The 21,271-nt window shown below is 37.6% G+C and overlaps 2 protein-coding genes across 2 annotated transcripts in view; both read left to right on the plus strand.

Moving 5' to 3' along the window:
- The window catches only part of LOC149796149 (putative G protein-coupled receptor 139), a 211,520-nt gene extending 200,007 nt beyond the window's left edge, over window positions 1-11,513 (plus strand). The window contains exon 4 of the mRNA XM_089966076.1: window positions 9,077-11,513. Within this exon, the coding sequence (XP_089822202.1) occupies window positions 9,802-11,256 (1,455 nt within the window). The 5' untranslated portion in view covers window positions 9,077-9,801 and the 3' untranslated portion in view covers window positions 11,257-11,513. The remainder of the gene's footprint in view (window positions 1-9,076) is intronic.
- The window catches only part of LOC149796148 (general transcription factor 3C polypeptide 1-like), a 492,926-nt gene that overhangs the window by 407,192 nt on the left and 64,463 nt on the right, over window positions 1-21,271 (plus strand). The gene's annotated exons all lie outside the window — the stretch shown is intronic.

The raw sequence follows: 21,271 nt of genomic DNA on the forward strand, positions 1-21,271 counted from the left end.
GTATAATGTCATATAGTGATACTGCATTACAGTGAAGTACATTATATATATACTTTTACTGCTACAAAATGAAATGGAATCTATGGTAATACTTTATATCAGGAATGTGACATAATGAAGTATCTTATATTAAGGGTGTGCTGTATTTTTTAAGTACCATATCATTCTTTTTTTCTAGTATATGTTATTTTTGAGTTTACTAATAATGATCTGAGAAAAAAACTATTTTTAAGCTAAAATTCTTAAGTATGCAGTTTGCAGCTATTTGTTCAATACCATGGGAAAAAAAATCACATGATCACATAACCTTGTTCCAGTTTTAATCCTGTATGAGCAGGCTCATTAAAATGGAAATGTATCTTTTTCCTCTATTCCTTTAAATAATGGTTTCTGTCACTTTCAGTGTCTCATTAGACCTGAAGATTGCTTTGTGTTCATGGGGCCTGTTAAAATGAAGTTATATCTTTTGGTCAGTTACGTGTCTTGGGGTAATAGAAACTGATCCGAATTATCTATATTCTTATCTTAGCTCTTGGGTTTGATCTGTTTCCATCTCACATGACTTAATTTTCAATCAGTGGATATTGCAGATGAATAATTTTAAGCTATTTACTTTTTGCAAGGAGATGTGTATAGACAATATGTATCCTGTCAGTGGATTTAATGACAGGGTGTGTATCAGATTATGATGTCTGAATCTATTATGTCCCATAACTAGCCATTTCACTTGCAATACACAAAATGATGAATCAGTTCAGTCCCATAATTAACCCTTTCTCTTGCAGTACTCAAAATGACAGCTAGACTAGGTCATTTAAAGAATTCTTTTAAAAAAATGACCATATATTCCCACTTGAGTAGCATCCACACAGTAGATAGATAATTCTACTTTTTATTTTCATACACCCAAGTTTAGACTGGCATATTATGGTGTTGACCACGTGTCCATTAATATTTACTTGTCTGGCCCATAACTTTGTAACATTTAAGAGACATTCATGAACCTTTGCCCATTGTAACATTTAAGAGACATTCATGAACCTTTGCCCAATTACACTGGTCAACAGTGAAATCATTACTGACTTGAAAAGGCCCTAATCTGTAGTATTTTGGTGTGCCGAACACGAATATAACCTTGAAAAATTTGTATTGGCTCTCGTTTTGAAGATATTCATATACCTCATTTTCTATGTTTCACTGTGTAAATTTCTCCAGTAGGACTGCAGCAACATCCGGAATAATGATGTAACATTGCATGATACCATCATGCTCACATCATCCACAGTTGATTGCATCATTTTCTGATGCAATGCAATACTAATGCCATGCGGCTGCTGAAGTAAGTTGACGTCAGCAGTGTACTATACATGTGTAGGCCTATTATACTAATGCCAGGCGGCTGCTGAAGCTGACGTAAGCAGTGTACTATATAAAGCCCAATCAGATAGGTTCAGCGTTTAAAATATTTTAGACGTTGTGCGAGACAGTTCAAGCTACTGTTACATAAAACTTATTATTTTATCCATTTACGTACAATAAAGAACAGTAATGCCTCGAAAGTGTGTTAATACCGCGGACAATTTTTGCTATATTTGTGGGGAAGTGACATTTGCCAACCAGAAGAAAAGTATCAATTCTCAAGTGAAGAAGGCATATCATCTTTACTTCGGATGCAAGGTTGGTGACCAAGACAAGCCTTGGGCTCCGCATATATGCTGTGCTACATGTACAACACAGCTTTCACAGTGGTTGAATTGCAAAAGGTCATCAATGCCGTTTGCAGTCCCAATGGTGTGGAGAGAGCCAAGCAACCACCTAAATGACTGTTACTTCTGCTTGGTTCCTCCTCTTTCCGGCGGAATAACGAAGCGAAAGAAGTCGAGAATAGTCTACCCAAACATTCCGTCTGCATTGAGACCAGTTCCACATGGTGAGGGACTTCCTATTCCAAAACCTCCAGCAGAATATTCTCTTGATTCATCTGACGAAGACAAAGGTGAGTCGACCTGTTCTTCTCCTGGTCCATCAGCATGCAGTGATCCAGATTTTCACTGTGGTGCATCATCAACCCCACACAGAATAACACAGGAAGAACTAAATGACCTGATTCGTGATTTGGACTTATCAAAGAACAAGGCAGAATTGCTAGGATCAAGACTCCAACAATGGAATCTTCTAGAAGAAGATGTCACAATTACTGCATATCGAAAGCGCCACCAGCAATTGGAGCCTTTCTTCAGAAAGGAAAGTAATCTGATATTCTGTTCCGATATTGAGGGCCTCATGAATGCTTTAAAAATCACTCATGACCCACAAGAATGGAGACTATTTGTGGACTCTTCGAAACTGAGTCTCAAGGCTGTGCTTTTGCACAATGGAAACATTCTTCCATCTATTCCAGTAGCGTATGCTGTCCACATGAAAGAGACATACGATAACTTAAGGCAGCTACTGAATTCCATTGAGTATAACAAGTACAGCTGGCACCTCTGTGGTGATTTGAAGGTAGTTGCCCTTTTAATGGGACTGCAGCAAGGATATACAAAATACATGTGTTTCTTATGCGAGTGGGATAGCCGAGCAAGGGAAATGCACTACATGAGGAAGGAATGGACTCACAGGCAGAATGTAGCCATTGGAGAGAAGAATATCCAACACCCAGCTCTGGTTGAGGCTCAGAAAATCTTGCTACCACCCCTTCACATCAAACTAGGTTTGATGAAGAACTTCGTGAAAGCCATTGACCGGACTTTGCCAGCATTCCGATACCTGCATGAAAAATTCCCTCGACTCAGCGAAGCAAAGATTAAAGAGGGAGTTTTTGTGGGTCCTCAGATTCGAGAGCTTTTCAAAGATGACCGGTTCAACAACTTGCTGGAAGGTGACGCGAAACAAGCATGGAATGCTTTTCGCCTAGTTTCTACAAACTTCCTCAGAAATGTTAGGGCAGAAAACTATAAGGAACTAGTAGAAGACATGTTGATGAAGTATAAGAAACTTGGCTGCAATATGTCTCTAAAGATTCACTTCCTTCATTCCCATTTGGATTTCTTTCCTAGCAACTGTGGTATTGTTAGTGATGAACACGGCGAACGTTTTCATCAAGATATCGCAACAATGGAACAAAGATACCAGGGAAAATGGTCCACTACAATGCTGGCTGACTACTGCTGGACACTCCTCAGAGATGCTCCCGAACAGCTGTACAAGAGACAGGCGAAGAAATCTAAGATGTAGTCAGTGACTTGATTTTTTATAGGTAGGCTATTACAGTTGACCTTTTACTATTGGAATGCATTTCGTTATGTAAACATTAATTTCTTGCAGATTACTAAAAAAACTAGAGCCAATTTTGCAATTTGACTGTCATATTCGTGTTCAGCACATAAAAATTGATAAGAATTGACTAATTTTATTTCAGTAACATGACTTTTGTAAAAATTTGTTGTCCAGTGTTATGTTTCCTGACTTGATGGTGTGATACATACTAAAGCCACATCCTGTCTCACGGTCAAGGTCATGACGGAAAATATAATTATGTTACTTGTATCCAGGGACAGAATGTAGCTTTTACACTACTGAAGACATTTCACTCAAATTTTGCCAAAGTATATATCACATCTGCATACCATAGCAATGTCATCTGCCTCAAGGTCATAGTCAAAACAATGGAAAATGTCATTCTGTGACTTATCTACTTGCCCAGATTATTACTTTTCAGACTCTAAAGAAGTTTGACAAAACTATGCCAAAGTATGTATCATGACTTAATAGCATGTTGTGTACCATAGCCAAGGCACTGTGCCATCAAGGTCTTAATAAGGGAAAATATAATTCTTTGCCTAATATCCTTTTCTGAAGTATAACTTTTGAGCAACTGAAGATATTTTAATGAAACTTTAGCCAGTTGTATATGATGTTAAGATGGCATGTCACTTAACATTGTGACCCCCCCCCCCAACTTACCTTGAAAACCTTAAAATTGGATTAAATGCATGCAACATGGGTTACAAAGTGGCATGCTGATTGGTTAAATGTATTTGTTTTCTTCTTTTGTACCTATTTATGCATTGGAAATGAAAGTAACATGCAGAAAGTTCAGTTTTATGAAGAAACAAATACTTCTTGACAGCTTTTAGAAGTCATTGGAAAACAGCTTCTAAATGCTTACAAAACATGTGCCTCAGGGTACAGGTCACAGCAAGGGAAAATGTGACCCAGCAATTTCATTGTCCAGTGTCACTTTTGAACCACATAAGATTTGTTAATGAAACTTCAACAAGTTACATTTCATGGCATATATATACCATAGCTACACACCCAGCATTTAATGTGAAAGTTACTGTAGTGCAAATGTAAATCAATGACCTCTGTCCATACATCATTATAATGTTTGAATCAATAAAGAAATTTTTATTAAACTTTTAAATTTTAGTTAAACTTTAATATGTTATTTATCTTGACTGGAGTATTTCTCACATATCCAGTTATATTCCTTCTCAAGGTCAGTCACAAATCTCAAAGCTAATTAATATTTTTCCCTTCCGTTGATATAGTGGAAAATCTCCAAAAATTACCAAAATGTCTTCCTGAAGGTTATTCTTGAGATATTAATTATATGAAAATGTTCCAGTCATGTCCAGTAAAATCTGGATCAGTAAAGCATGTGAAATGTTTGCTTGCAGCCATGCTTGGCCATCATAGATGCTGATCCATGGATATAGTCAGATTTTCGTGGAAGCAGTTGCTAGGGACCTTTGCTAAAATGCTGGTCAGGATTTCACTGATGAATTTTTTTCACGTGGACTTTACTAGTATCCAGCAGTTTGATTGGCTGAATTCAAGTCTGACTCTAAATTGACCAGTCAGAATGTTACAAGTCTAGATCAGCTTTTAGACTTAGATTGGTGAAATTGGGGACTGGTTATTCAACCATATTTCAGCCATATGCATTCCTCTGTTTTCAGATTTGAGGGTGTGAATGGTAGTTCTGTTGAGTTTTGATACATCAACAGAGCATAAAAAAGTAATATTTGTGACAGAAAATCACCATTAACATTCCAAAACCCATAAATATAAAACTAAACATTTTCATAAATTTATAAGAAATAGTCATTCTGTGTAGCATTTCATCACAAGGAAGGTCATAATGTTGTTAGGGTGCTGATATTTCCAACAGTATATTTAATATTGCCTGAATGTTAATTTTGTTAAATATGGTAGATATTACAAACTGCATTAGCCTTTGTGCTATGCTAAAGCTGTACAAGCTTCTGATCAAATGACTGATCTTCACTGTTTCTAAACACCTGTCCTCACTGCTTCTGATCAAATGACTGATCTTCACTGTTTCTAAACACATGTCTTCACTGCTTCTGATCAAATGACTGATCTTCACTGCTTCTAAATACCTGTCTTCACTGCTTCTGGTCCAATGACTGGTCTTCACTGTTTCTAATACCTGTCTTCATGGCTTCTGGTCCAGTGACTATCTTCACTGTTTCTAGATACCTGTCTTCATTGCTTCTGGTCCAGTGAATGATGTTCACTGTTTCTAAATACCTGTCTTCACGGTGTCTTGTCCAGTGACTGATCTTCACTGTTTCTAAATAGCTGTCTTCACAGCTTCTGATCAAATGACTGGTCTTCACTGTTTCTAAATACCTCTCTTCATGGCTTCTGGTCCAATGACTGATCTTCACTGTTTCTAAATACCTGTCTTCACTGCTTCTTTTCCAATGACTGATCTTCACTGTTTCTAAATACCTGTCTTCACTGCTTCTTTTCCAGTGACTGGTATTCACTGTTTCTAAATACCTGTCTTCACTGCTTCTGATAAAATGACTGGTCTTCACTGTTGCTACCAGTAAATATCTGTCTTCACAGCTTTGAGGATATCTTGTCAACTCTGCCTTTTTGTTGCATTCATAGCCTGTTGAAGGTGTGGATATGGTCTGCTTTCTCTCGTCTAATCAAAGAAAGAAATAGGTCTGGATTTTTTTAAAACTATGCCATTGATCATAAATACATTCGACAAATAAATTCATGTTTAGAGATTATCACTGTATTATAAATTCAAAATGTTAAGTGTGATTTCACCTGAACAACAGTGTTGAAGGTTAGCAATTTTTTTAATATTCCCACCAGTGCTATTGAATGATTGTCACAGCCTTAAAGTTCTGATTGTTGCATATGTGTTTTCAATCTACAGCATTTGATTTAATCCACTGTATATTTGACTGTTTGAATCTGCTGTATATTAGACTGTTTGAATCTGCAGTATATTTGACTGTTTGAATCTGCTGTATATTTGACTGTTTGAATCTGCGGTATATTAGACTGTTTGAATCTGCTGTATATTAGACTGTTTGAATCTGCTGTATATTTGACTGTTTGAATCTGCTGTATATTTGACTGTTTGAATGTGTGGTATATTAGACTTTGAATCTGCTGTATATTAGACTGTTTGAATCTGTTGTATATTAGACTGTTTGAATCTGTGGTATATTAGACTGTTTGAGTCTGCTGTATATTTGACTGAATCTGCTGTATATTTGACTGTTTGAGTCTGCTGTATATTTGACTGTTTGAATCTGCAGTATATTAGACTGTTTGAATCTGCTGTATATTTTGAATCTGCTGTATATTAGACTGTTTGAATCTGCAGTATATTAGACTATTTGAATCTGCTGTATATTTGACTGTTTGAATCTGCTGTATAAATTGACTGTTTGAATCTGTTGTATATTAGACTGTTTGAATCTGCTGTATACTTTACTGTTTTGAATCTGCTGTATATTTGACTGTTTGAATCTGCAGTATATTATACCATTTGAATCTGTTGTATATTAGACTGTTTGAATCTGTTGTATATTAGACTGTTTGAATCTGTGGTATATTAGACTGTTTGAATCTGCTGTATATTTGACTGGTTGAATCTGATGTATATTTGACTGGTTGAATCTGATGTATATTTGACTGTTTGAATCTGCGGTATATTAGACTGTTTAAATCTGCTGTATATTTTGAATCTGCTGTATATTAGACTGTTTGAATCTGTGGTATATTAGACTGTTTGAATCTGCTGTATATTTGACTGTTTGAATCTGCTGTATAAATTGACTGTTTGAATCTGTTGTATATTAGACTGTTTGAATCTGCTGTATATTTGACTGTTTGAATCTGCAGTATATTAGACCATTTGAATCTGTTGTATATTAGACTGTTTGAATCTGCTGTATATTTGACTGTTTGAATCTGCGGTATATTAGACTGTTGGAATCTGCTGTATATTAGACTGTTTGAATCTGTTGTATATTAGACTGTTGGAATCTGCGGTATATTAGACTGTTTGAATCTGCTGTATATTTGACTGAATCTGCTGTATTGTTGTTGTTGTGGGGTTTAACGCCATATTTCAGCACACGATAGGCTATGCATGGCGGCTAGTATTAATGGTGGAGGAAGAACCCAGAAAACCCCCGGGAAGAACCACCAACCCACGAGAAGCTACTGGTAAGCTTTCTCACATACCCACGTTAGCCGAATCCTAGACTCAAACCTACACAGATAGAGGTGAGATGGCAGTGATCCGTAACGGAGAGCGCTTTAGACCACTCGGCCACTCGGGGCCCCCGAATCTGCTGTATATTTGTCTGTTGGAATCTGCTGCATATTAGACTGTTTGAATCTGCGGTATATTAGACTGTTTGAATCTGCTGTATATTTGACTGTTTGAATCTGCTGTATATTTGACTGTTTGAATCTGCTGTATATTAGACTGTTTGAATCTGCTGTATATTTGACTGTTTGAATCTGCGGTATATTAGACCATTTGAATCTGTTGTATATTAGACTGTTTGAATCTGCTGTATATTTGACTGTTTGAATCTGCGGTATATTAGACTGTTGGAATCAGCTGTATATTAGACTGTTTGAATCTGTTGTATATTAGACTGTTGAAATCTGCTATGTATTAGACCATTTGAATCTGTTATGTATTAGACCATTTGAATCTGTTATGCATTAGACCATTTGAATCTGCTATGTATTAGACCATTTGAATCTGCTATGTATTAGACCATTTGAATCTGCTATGTATTAGACCATTTTAATCTGCTATGTATTAGACCATTTTTAATCTGCTATGTATTAGACCATATGAATCTGCTATGTATTAGACCATTTGAATCTGCTATGTATTAGACCATTTGAATCTGCTATGTATTAGACCATTTGAATCTGCTATGTGTTAGACCATTTTAATCTACTGTATTTTAGACCATTTTTATTAAATTTGTTTAAACCCATTTCTATTATTGTTCTGCAATGGATACATAATTTCTTGCATCATGTATAATGTAACAAACAATGTTATATTAATAGGCATTTGTTGACTTTGGAATTTGGAAATAAAATAAAAGTATCTATTTAAAAATGCCTATTTGGCCAGCATTTTTTATAGCATTTTTGAAACTGATTTACAGCTGGAGTATTCAGCAATATACTTTTACTTCTAAATGATTGGTTAATAGGTACTTTTTATAGTTTCTAATGAGTCGAGACTACCGTATATACTCAAGTCAAGTCTAACTGATCTGCCATCACATATTGCACGTGCAGATCAAGGTCTGTATTAGTTTCACTGATTACTCCTTAAAAAAAACTGTGCAGTTTGCAGTTGGATTCCTCTTATAAGTGAATACATACGATAACTGGAAACAATATAAACCTAATCTGCTGTTGCATAATATGCTGGCAAATCAGGGTCTGTGTTGTTTGTTTTGCCAGTTACTCCTAACAAATTGCATAGGTCTTGATCTGTCTGTGCATTATATGATGGACGAACTGGGTCTGTGCACATTAAAGTTGGATTAGACTTGTGAGTATGTATATACAATATTCTAGTAATTAACCTGAAGAAGAAGAAAAATTCATTGTAATTTCTTTGGTAGACTACTAATGACAGGACTTAAATGCCTAGTTTCATTATCTTAGAGGCAATAAAGTGCTTGCTGTAATAGTGATGTGCATGCTCTTTCCAACTCACCAAGCTGACTCCTATATTCTGTTTCAGATGTCAAAGCCGAAAGCTGTTGGTGGCATGTCATGGTAGGAGTGACAGTGTGTTTTCCTCAGAAAACCTAATGAGGATCTGGCTGAAATATAATCAATGATTGTTCATTGACAAGACACTGGTTTATTTTGTGATGAGGATTATAGTATTAACAATAAACAGAATCAGTGATCCTTAATAAGAGTCCTCGATATACCCATCGGGTCAACTGGATTCTGAACAAGAGAATATATCATTAATTTTGATTCCTTCAATAAGGGAATGTTACACATTTTATCACAGGTCTCTCATTGACTTGCTGGCATTACCAAATCAAGTTTTATCAAGTTCCAGGGGATTAGAAATCATTATTGCATCTGTAACATATGTATTAAAAGCTGTAGTACAAAGAGATTGATAACATTACAAATCCATCAGAGGAGATGATCCAGTAGCTCAGTGACAATAACAGAGGAGCTCACAAGCACCAAAAGTCAAAGGATAATCTTCGTCAAATGGAAAAAAATTGTCTGCTTCCCAGAAATTGGTTTGATCGAATAGTCATAAGTCTAGTCAGCAGACAGAACAGTGTAATATAACCTAGACCACATGTTAAAACAGGAGTCAATTAGACAGCAACGTTGATGAAACTGATTAGTAAAACCAGTCAGCGAAACATTTAACTGTGGATGACTGTGCCTACCAATGGTTAACTATTAAATAATGTCCCAGCAAGAGTAACAAGTATGGATGCTCAAACATTACATTTGATTTGTGAGCAGTTCAACACGTTCAACATCTCTGATATATGTAACCAAACAGTTTCTTCTGCCGGATTTGATGAAGAATTCTATGAGAAAGCCCTTCTCAACTACTACCTGATGGGGATAGGGGGCACAGCTGTATCATGCTTGGGAATCATCTGTAATATTTTATGTGTGATAGTACTTACCCAACGAGTGATGAACTCATCCACTTACTCATATCTCTCTTCCCTAGCAGTCTGTGATACACTTGTCCTCACATTAACCATGATAATTCTGCTAAAAGATACACAGCATCCTCAGAAAGGGTCCATGCTTTGGCCTGAACCATATTACGCTTACATGTTTCCCATAATTCACCCGGCAGCGATAACCTTACAGGTAACATCCGTTTGGCTCACTTTAGCATTCACTGTTGACAGGTATATAATGATCTGCCATCCATTTAATGCAGAGAAGATGTGCAATGTAAGCCGAGCTCGAAAAGTAGTTATAGGAATATACATCATGGGTATAATTATCAATATTCCACGCTATCTTGAATATAAAACTGTGACAGATGAGATTCCTACATCTGACGGCTCTGGTTTAAAAAGTTATATCCTGTACCGACTGACTGATATTGGAGCAAATAAATTATTTCGAGAAATTGTACATTCTTGGCTCTACTTAATTTGTGTTTGTGGAATTCCATTTTTTACTTTAGCTGTTTTAAATTCCTTCCTCATGCATGCCGTTCATATGTCCAGAAAAAGAGGAAAGCTGATTAATGCAAGGGAAAAAAGACGTAATGACACGACAGTAATGTTAATCGGTGTTGTAGTAATATTTCTGATTTGTCAGGGACCAGCATTAATCTCTAGAATGATATGGGCCTTTAACATGCCAGCAGCTTCAAAATGGCCATTTCATGTGATGAATGAAGTTGGCAATTTTCTTATTATCATTAATTCTGCAATAAATATATTGCCATATTATTTCTTTGGAAAGAAATTCCGCAAGGAGTTCTGGAGATTGTTTTGTGTTTGCTTCTTTAACAAAGATGAATTACGAAGATTGACACGAAGTTTGAGTCTTTCCATAGATAACCACAGACGTGTAAGTGTCGGCAGCAATATCGCTGCTGCTGAGCTAAATGGCTTTCATCATCCAAGTGAACAGTACAATGGTTGTTTCAGAGACAGTATTGCTGCACCATTGATTCAAATCTCCAAAGATCAAAGAGATTACAATTTGCCAACCCTTGTGGAAAACAAATCGAATAAAGACACTGACACTTCGAGTCCAAAAGCACCGTCTCGGGTGCCTGAAAGGAATCCTGAAAGAAACACAAGCCAGTGCTCACTTAGAGTCAGTTGGGAAATGGATAATAATAAAAACCAGAAATATAATTTATCAACAGAGGTTGAGGACTTTGAAGATTTGAAAAATATGTGAAAATTTTTTGTAACATTGCAAATACCTCCATTAAGGTCATCATCATGGAAGAAACTCAAGGGCTTTATGTTCATCTGTTTATAATGATGGAGAATATTTTTTTCATAATTGCTTCTTTAAATATTAAATTTATCACATCATTTGTATCCATCAAGTCTTTAAGTGGATTTGTTGATTATGCTTTGCCAAAATATAATCTGAAAGCGCTGAATATTTGTAAAAGTTGCATTCATGCAATTAAACTAACAATACATGGTCCTAGTTGTTGATTCTTTTATTATTTGATATTTAATTGCATGTTTTTTGCTGTATATATTAGTTTATTTTACAAGGTAAATGTCAGTATGCAGGGTTGGCAGTTGGGTAGTTTAGATAGATAAATCATGAGGCTGGATGAGGGGAGAGTAATCCATATTTACTGCCTCCCACCCCCATTAAGTTTCATTGCATCAGTAGTTTGACAATATACAAATAATTAGCTTTTTAAGATAGTGATAAATTCATAAATTTGAACATTATATATATTCTTTTAATATTTACTGATAGATATCTTACAAACTTTCTTTGAAATCAATGAAATAAGACTTTTGTTGTTGTAATGTGAGCCTTTTATTTACAGTCCAGACCTGAACATTTTATCTGTACATTTCAGTATTATTTTTTGTAATGTTTCATCTTTTGTTACATCTGTTTCTTTGTAAGCTGTCTGCAGCTTTAGATTGTTTATTTCAGACAAGTTTCAAAATTACCTGTTCAATGTTTTTAGCAAGGACAAGTTTCTATTATTTCGAGTCATTGGTTTTCAAGTTTATTGCAAAATTAACTTTCAACCCAAAATAAAATCAGTGATTAAATAATTACCCATTAACGAGTGAGATATGTTTTGTGTTTAAAGTTATTAATTCACTCATTCACTATAAAAACTTTTAGTCTTGTCCAAGAAGGACAAAGGGGAATTTAAAAAGAACTATATAGAGTACATCCCTAATGTGTAACTGACTCAGCCTAGAAGTCATGGTGATTCAGTGGTTACCATGCTGGACTAGCGTTCAAAAGTGTGTCGGTTTGAATCCTACCATCATATCTGCCTGGGTAAGCTTCCATGGTGTGTCCTTGGGCCAGGCACTTTATTCCAACTGACTTAACATTAAAAAACCTGCAAAACACTAAATCAGCAGTAAGTGACACTTCCCATTTAATGCTTTATTGCAGCAAATGTTGACAACATGGAATGGCTACCCAATATTCACTTTTAAGCAGAGGTGTTATCCAGTATAATTTTGAAAACTGGTCGATGACTCAGATTGTTAAAGTTACATTAAAATAAATACAAAACACACAAACTAGTCCAAACATGGAGTATCATACAGCAGATTTTACCACTCAAACACGTCGAGTTTTCTCAGATTATCTAAATTTCATGGACAGACATTGTTTCTCTGTAAAATTCATTCACTTTATTTCATTTTGGCACAAAACTTGACAACCTCCATTAAGAAATGTCAGATTAACAGAAATGTCTGGAACAAGTGGGTAAAAAATAGCATTTGTACCTCCCTGCCTACTATATATTGTTATACTTCAATTCATACACAAAGTCAAATTGTGTATTGTATATACATTTTTTGTATTCCCACAGAGAAAAAAACAAAAACACATTACTAGTGGAATCGTCATGAGCCTGAAATTGTATTGCAACTTATTTATGCAATATTGCAAAAATAATATTACCGTATATACTTGCTTATAAGATGAGACCCACTGCTAACTGCACAGACCCAGATCTGCTGTCACATAATGTGCTGGCAGATCTGGGTCTGTGCAGTTTGTTAGAAGTAATCATTACAACAAACAACATAGACCCTAATCTGCATTTGCATTATCCTATTGCATATCTGAATCTTTGTTGTTTGAAGTTTGACTGGACTTATTAGTGAGTACTTACAGTACTGTGTTTATGAAGACATGCAAAGACCAAACCCCAACTTACTTCTTGCAGAAAATTCCAATATTTTTTTATATTACCATTGCCTGCAAGGCTACTGCTATTAACACATTAACCGCTGGTGACAAGTTTACGTGACAGGAGGTAGTAGCCTACTGCCGAGTTCTGTAGCATCAAGGTCATGTATGATACACTAAAGTGGGTGGTATTATAAAAAGGTAGACATGTATAGCTCTACAATGATACCAAATAATCTGGAAGTTCTAGTTGCACTACAGACCGCTCCAGTGGCCTAGTGGTTAGAGCGTCCGCCTCAGATGCAGGAGGTCGTGGGTTCGATTCCCAGCCAAGTCATGCCAAAGACTTACCAAAATGGTACTAACAGCTGCCCCGCTTGGTGCTCAGCATTAAGAGGTTAGTGTTAGGACTGGTCGGCCTGGTGTCAGGATAATGTGACTTAATGGGACATCATGCAACATGTCTGCGGCATGATGCCCCTGTGCTAGACATCATTCTAAACTGCCACACTGCAGACATCATAGTGATATGACTGAAAAATTGTTAAAGTTATATTAAAAATCCAGATCACATAAACTAGTTGCACTACAAAATACAGAGGCATAAACCTCATTTTTTGGACCTGATTTTTTCCCACCCAAAATTCGCCCATGGTCGGAATCCGATTTTGTGTCCGGATCTTATACTTTTTGGTCTCAGATCTAAGGCAGACTAGTTTGAACTGCAAACAGACAGATCAACCTTTGCAAAATGTAGGATAAGATGGGCATTTGGAATAAAGGGTGGGCTCGATACGAAAATAATGGATCCGTTTAAGCAAAAGCAAAAAACAAGAAAAAACTTTTACCCTTCTGCTCATGCATGAGCCAAATAGCCAATGACAAACAAATTTTCTAACACAACTAGGTGTTATGTTATTGAAAAATCACCTGGAAGTTGATTTATTAGGATTTATTCAGAAATAGCTTTCAAAATATTTTCCTACTCAAATTTCAGGCGAAAATGTGTTAACATCTGACAAATAAATCTCAGTTGAAACGTATTATTGTTAGGACACAACTGATACCGGTAAACATGCTATGCTACATTATAGACTTAGGTTTTATGAGAAAAAAATTTATGTTAAATTGCACTCTCAAGAAGTATGTATCTTTATAAAACAAGATACATGTATTTCCAATACATTTGGTCAGACCTAGAACAACCCTCTGGCCCCACCATGGCACATTATGCATCAATTTATTATCTTCACACTTATTGTTGTTGCTGCCCTCATGGATCAGTCTGTCCAGCTGTCCAACCATCCATTCAAAAGCTTTTCATCACTTCACCACTTGGAGAATTTTCATGAAAAACATGCTACAGATGCACAATAAGTTTTTTCTTTGGCTCATTTTTTTGGAGGGGGAATTTTGAGAATTTTCAGCTTGTGATTTGCATCTTGCATTTACATTCCTGATTTCAGTAAAATTATGTCAGTTTGTTATGGCTCTTTATGATCCTCTTCTCTTTTTGTGTGTTTAAATTGTCATGTTTTGCAATTATCCGTTTATTTATATTTTCTTGCAGTCATTTATTTGTTTATTCATTCATTCATTCATTCATTCATTTGCCCACTGACCACTTTCGTGGCCTAAGTGGTTAGAGTGTCTGTTTTGGATGCAGGAGGTCACGGGTTTGAACCCCAGACCAGTCTTACAAAAGACCTATAAAAATGGTACTAGCAGCTGCCTCACTTGGCACTCAGGTTTAAGAAGTTAGTGTTAAGACTGGTCAGCCTGGTATCAGGATAATAAAAAAAGACTAGGTGGGACATGATGTTACATGTCTGTGGCAGGATGCCTCACTGCTAGACAGCGCTATTAACTGCCACACTGCAGATATCATAGTGATATGACTAAAATTATTAAAGCTAGTCATTAAAAATCTCAATCATACATTTGTTCATGCTTTCATTAATTTTATTCGTTTGTCTATTCTTTTACTTACTAACTTACAGGCACCTACTTTGTTCATCAGTTTCATTGTGCATTTCTCTTATTTATAGGACTGACTGGTTAAATCAAAAACTAATTGAATAAGATTGTTAATGGCAGTCTCAGTAATCATTGTTTAGAAGAAAGAAAAAATTATCAGAAAATTCTCTTTGAGCATATTAAAACTGAATTGATTCAGCCATGACAAATGGAACACTTGAAGATTCTTTCATTTTGTATGAAAGAAAAAAAATATGTGCAGTTTAAAATATTTCATGCATTAACTTTTACAGGCATTAAACAGATTGTATTTGTCAAAATTTGCATGAAAAGGTAAATCAGTAAATCAATATGTTGTAAAGAATATGTCTTTACATAATGTTGAGAAATATCAGTGCAGAGGATTACCTCTGTATAATTTCCACATGACTTGTCTATACATGTATTTAGATATTCAAGTCATAAATTTAATATAGACACAGGTACATATAAAGATGACGAACACTGTACTTTTCTTTAAAAAACACAAATACCAAGACATTCGAGAAAAAATATTATGATAAATGTAGGTGTGCCTGTGCATTTTAGGAAAGATCTATGTCGTCACCTCCAAGTCCATACTTTATAAACCATTTATTTGCTAGACAAAAAGCAGTATTTAATGTCTGAAAGGTATACTATAAGAAGTGCATTGCACTCCAATATGGTGACTTTTTGTATACATCATAAAATGGTAGCCTAAACCACTGAAATAAAGAATACAAATTTACTTCAGTTTTCACTTGTAGGAAGTTGATATATAAGAGTAACTATATTAGGCTGTAAGGTAATTTCCATCCTCAGGTACTTCATCTGTTTGATAGACTCTGCATATTGAAACTTAGGGAGCCATCCATTTAGTATGTACGCATGGAGTGGAAGAGGGGGCAACCCAAATACATATGCTTGCATATGTGGGGGGGTATACTGATAATGTATGTACACATTGGAAATTGGGGGGGGGGTGAAACCTCAATAATAATTTGTCTAATGTGTAACCTGTTTGACTGGGTTCAGTCGGCATTTGAATTTTACTGGACACTAGACAAACTTTTTAAAGTTATGCAGCTTATTTCTTTGATGCAACCAGACATTCAACATTGGTGGACTATGTTTTATTAGACACAGTGTGGCCACAAAAAGACCTTATGGGATACTCACACAGACTGCATCAAGTGTGATTTTTGGTCTTCCAGCACCTGGAATCCAGTAGATTCCATTAAACAGATTGTATGTGTCAAAATTTGCATGAAAAGGTGGATCACTCAATAAAATCAATATATTGTAAAGAATACGTCTTTACATAATGTTGAGAAATATCAGTGCAGAGAATTACCTCTGTATATTCCACGTGACTTGTCTATATTTAGATATTCAAGCCATAAATTTAATATAGGCGCAGGTATATATGAAGATGACACATTCCGAATGTTTTTTTATAACTTCTAGTTTACAAATAGTTGATGACGAACACTGTACTTTTCTTTAAAAAACACAAATACCAAGGCATTAGAGAAAAAATATTATGATAAATGTAGGTGTGCCTGTACATGTTAGGAAAGATCTATAACTAGATGTCGTCACCTTAAAGTCCATACTTTATAAACCATTTATTTGCTAGACAAAAACCAGTATTTAATGTCTGAAAGGTATACTATAAGAAGTGCATTGCACTCCAATATGGTGATGCTATAAGAAGTGTATTGCACTCCAATATGGTGACTTTGTGTATACAACATAGGATAGTAGCCTAAATCACCTAAATAAAGAATAATATATTCCAAGCATACCTATCAAAGGAAAAAATGGAACAACATTCCCTCTTCTTCATCAGATTTTTATAGCTTTTCTTACCGATCTCACATGTTAGGACAAAAATCTTCAGCGGCTGTTGAAGCCCTTCAAGAAGGAGGGTCTCAACGTTCAACTCCCCCTTGTAGGGAGATGACGGAAAGTTCTCCTGTCCCTAACAGCATTCCTGCTTCAGGTAGCAGGTTGCTCCTTCCTATTGTGTAGGTAAAGCACTGTGACTATGGGTTTTGCATTACTGTTAGAGGTTTAAAACACTGCAATTGCAGGTTGTGCCCTCCCTCTAAGGAGGTTGAGCACTGCAGGTAAAGCACTGTGACTATGGGTTGCGCATTACTGTTAGAGGTTTAGAGCACTGCAATTGCAGGTTGTGCCCTCCCTCTAAGGAGGTTGAGCACTGCAACTATGGGTTGCACCTTCCCTTGAAGGAGTTTGAGCACCGTAACCATTGGTTGCACCCTCCCTTTAGAGAGGTTGAGCACCACAATAGTGGGTTGCTCCTTCCCATAAGGAGTTTGAGCACTGCAATACATATTGTACCTCTGGCAGCATGTTGGGCCCTTCCGTTAGGGAGACAACACATCGCACCCATGATGCACAGAGTGAAGATGAGGTGTTCTCCATTAATCACTCATAGACCTCATGGTATGGGAACATGGACAGGACTGAGCTTCTCCCTGTCCCTCCTCCACCATCCACCATGTGCAGGATTTACAATCCATACACAGGATTGAGGCTAGGGATGGGGACAGTTTCGGTGCCCTCCCCCCCCATTATACCTTTGAACCCTTATGGGATGTGGGTCCTTCCACCTCAGAGACCTTGGTCCATTGTCCCCCATGGACTACTGGACCTGGCCATACCAATCAAAGTGATGCTGCGGCTCGTGTCCCACCATCACCTCACCAAGTGGTTTCCTTTCGGAAGGCTACAGGTGTTTCATCATTGAGTGTAGCTAGACATTCTTGACTCCCCTTTTTGTTTCCTGATCAACCAGGGATTGTGATACATAGTACTCCTATGCCCCTCCATCAAGGGACATAGTGATACTCAGCTACTCTCCAGCTCAGAATGTCCTCGACTATGAGGATGAGGATGCTCTCTCTCTCCATCCTTGTTGACTCCAATGAATTTGAGACAGAAGCTGTGAGAATAATACCTTCTCTCAGGCCCATTCCCTCATCTCAGGTGGATCAGGATTTAGAAGAGGTGGTCTGGTCCTTAGATAAGGCAGTAAACAATTTTTACCATTTGTTAACCCCCCCCCCCCAAACAATCCAGCACACAGTCCAAAAAGATCCTTCCAGTTTGGAAAAGATCTTCCGGGGCACCACCTCAACTAGACCTCTTTCTTCTCCCACATTTATCTACAATTGAAGAAATATCAGGGAGGTTTTCACAAGGACAAAATATTGTTCAACAATGTAGAGGGTGGTTTTTCCTCCTGCTATGTTGAGGCCCCTTATCTCTTCCTCAAGCTACTGGGTACATTGTCTGAAGTGGCCTATTAAACCTCCTCCTTTGGACACTGATGCGGCCAAAGTGGGTATTTCTTCAGGATGCTGGGCATGTCTTCCCATACAACAATTGATGCCATGGAACAGAAAAACCGGTTACTTGTAACTATAGCCTTGCATGCCATCCTTTTCTCAGCTACTTCTTTTAGTATGCTGAAAGAGGCCTCCACGAACCCAGCCACATTACATGAGCTGTAGGCTGTGGCCAAAACATCCTTTCATGCGCTATCTGTTACCATGGCATTTTCAGTGGAATTTCTGCACATCCCCTACCCAAACATTCCAGTAAGTGCTTGCCTAGGCCTTTTCTCCAATTCTTTGCCAAGCATCAAGGACGATGGTTGGGTCCTCTCCATTGTTAACGAGGGTTATCAACTCCAGTTTGGGGACAACCCCCACTATCACAGACCCCCATTTTCTTTCCCAGTCCAGTCTGGTGGAATTAAGGGAAGAGGTGCACACCTTTTTGCAGAAAGGGACAGTCAAGAGGGTTTTAATTGATGTCTCTTGTCTTCTACTGCTGATTCTTCCTGGTCGCCAAGAAAAGCAGGAAATTTTGAATCATTATCAATCTCTCCCTGCTCAACCAGTTTCTGCTGGAGGAAACATTCAAGATGGAGACAACCTCCTCAATCCAGAACACTCTTGTCCATCTGATTGGGCAGTCTCCATCCACCTTCAGGGTGCCTCTACACGTCCCCATTTTTCCTCCACACCACAGAATCTTCATTTTTGCCTTGACCAGGAAGTTTTTCAATTTAGGGTTCTGCTGTTCAGAATCTCTTCCACACCCAGTCTTTACCTGGGTTATGGGAGTAGAAGCGGCCTACCTTCAAATACAGAGAACAATGATTCTCCAGTATTTTGCTGATTGGCTGATTCACCATTTTCATGTTCAGTCCCTTCATCAGGATTTGTTCTGCTCTTGATCCACCATAACTCAATTGGGTCTCCTATCCAACCTCGAGAAGTCGGAACTCAGTCCATCACAGAACATTGTTTATGTGGGGATGAACCTCCTCACAAAGCAAAACTTGGTCCGGGTTCATTTGGATTGGGTAGGTTGAATCCTGGCTCTCTAAGAAACACTATGAGCAAAGACCATTGTATCTGCTTGCTTTTATCTGTCCCTACTCAGAACCTTTGAGTGCCTCTGCCAAATTGGTTTCCTTTAGGATGTCTTCACATGAGTCCTCTACAGTTTCTTCTTCTGTGAAGGTGGAAACTTCACAGAGATTCTCTATCAACTACGATCCCTCTAGGACCAGTTTTTCACCACCAATTGCTTTGGTGAATGAATCGAGACAGATTCCTGATAGGAGTCCACATGCATGTACCCGATCCTCATTTCTATCTGTTCACTGATGCGTCAGATTCAGGCTGGGGAGCCCAGTTAGGGCCAGTGGGCATAATTCTACATGGCTCCTGGACGCAGGCCGAATTGTCCCTCCACATCAACAACCTAGAAATGAAAGCAGTATTTCTAGCATTGCAAGGATGCATCGACCTAATAAGGGACCGATATGTCATGGTATCCTAGACAACACATCTCTCGTAGCCAGCATATGTCATGGAGGTCTGGAACCTTTTTCTCTGGGCAGCCTCTGAAAATGTCACAATCTGAATTTGCCACATTCCAGGGAAGATGAACATATCAGCTGACAGCCTGTCCAGAACAGACAAATCCGTCCTCACAGAATGGTCTCTTCACCACTCAGTAACATTGTTCCTGTTTTCCCTTTGGGAAGACCTGTAGTGGACCTGTTTGCAACCAAGCTCAACAACAAACTTCACTTTTTTGTGTCTCCTGTCCTGGATCAGAAAGCGTAGGCAGTCGATGCATTCAGCTTCCAGTGGGATTGCCTATTCGCTTATGCCTTCCCACCTTTCTATCTGCTAGCGTAAGTTCTGCAAGAGTCAGAACTTCCACTGCTCAGGTCATTCTCATTGCCCCATTGTGGCCCCAACAACCATGGTTCATCTATCTCCTCGACCTCTTGATAGATCTACCAAGGTCTCTACCACACAGGAGGGATCTCCTGTTACAACACTGGGCATCCCTTCTCTACAACAGCCCAGTTATTCTCCACCTTCATGCCTGGTTTATCTCAAACAATCTCTCTGCCAGAACAAGTTTTTGGATGGAGTCACCGGCTGTATCATTCAAGCCAGGAGAGCTTCTACATCCAAAGTTTATGATGCCAGGTGGAGAATCTTCTGTTATTGGTGCTGTAGGAAACACATTGATCCTCTCTTCCCTTCTGTAACTTCCATGATTGCTGATTGCCTTTTGTTTTGTTCCTCTTTGAGACCAAAAGATGTTCAGAATCCACTATCAAAGGCTATTGAGCTGCCATCTCCAACACACTTAAATTCTTGCATGGCACAGGCATCAGTTCATATCAGCATTTTGCCAATTTTATAAAGTTTTTGAGCTTCAAAGACCTGTCTATCACTCCCTTGTGCCCAGATCAAATCTTTCCTGTGTTCTTTGGTCTTTAACCAAAGCACCTTATGAACCATTGACTGGAGCTTCCTTTTTGGATCTCACTCTCAAAACTATGTTCCTTCTCACCTTGCCTCAGCGAGACAAATGAAATTCATACCTTGTCCACAGACTCAGGCTGTCTTATCACTTTACCCATAGAGAATCCCAGTCTCAGTAAAATATATACAGGGGATGATCAAGATAGACTATTATGCCCTGTGCA

The sequence above is a fragment of the Sinohyriopsis cumingii genome, chromosome 7 (genome assembly GCF_028554795.1).
Source record: "Sinohyriopsis cumingii isolate HCF-2022 chromosome 7, ASM2855479v2, whole genome shotgun sequence".
Lineage (NCBI taxonomy): Eukaryota > Metazoa > Mollusca > Bivalvia > Unionida > Unionidae > Sinohyriopsis > Sinohyriopsis cumingii.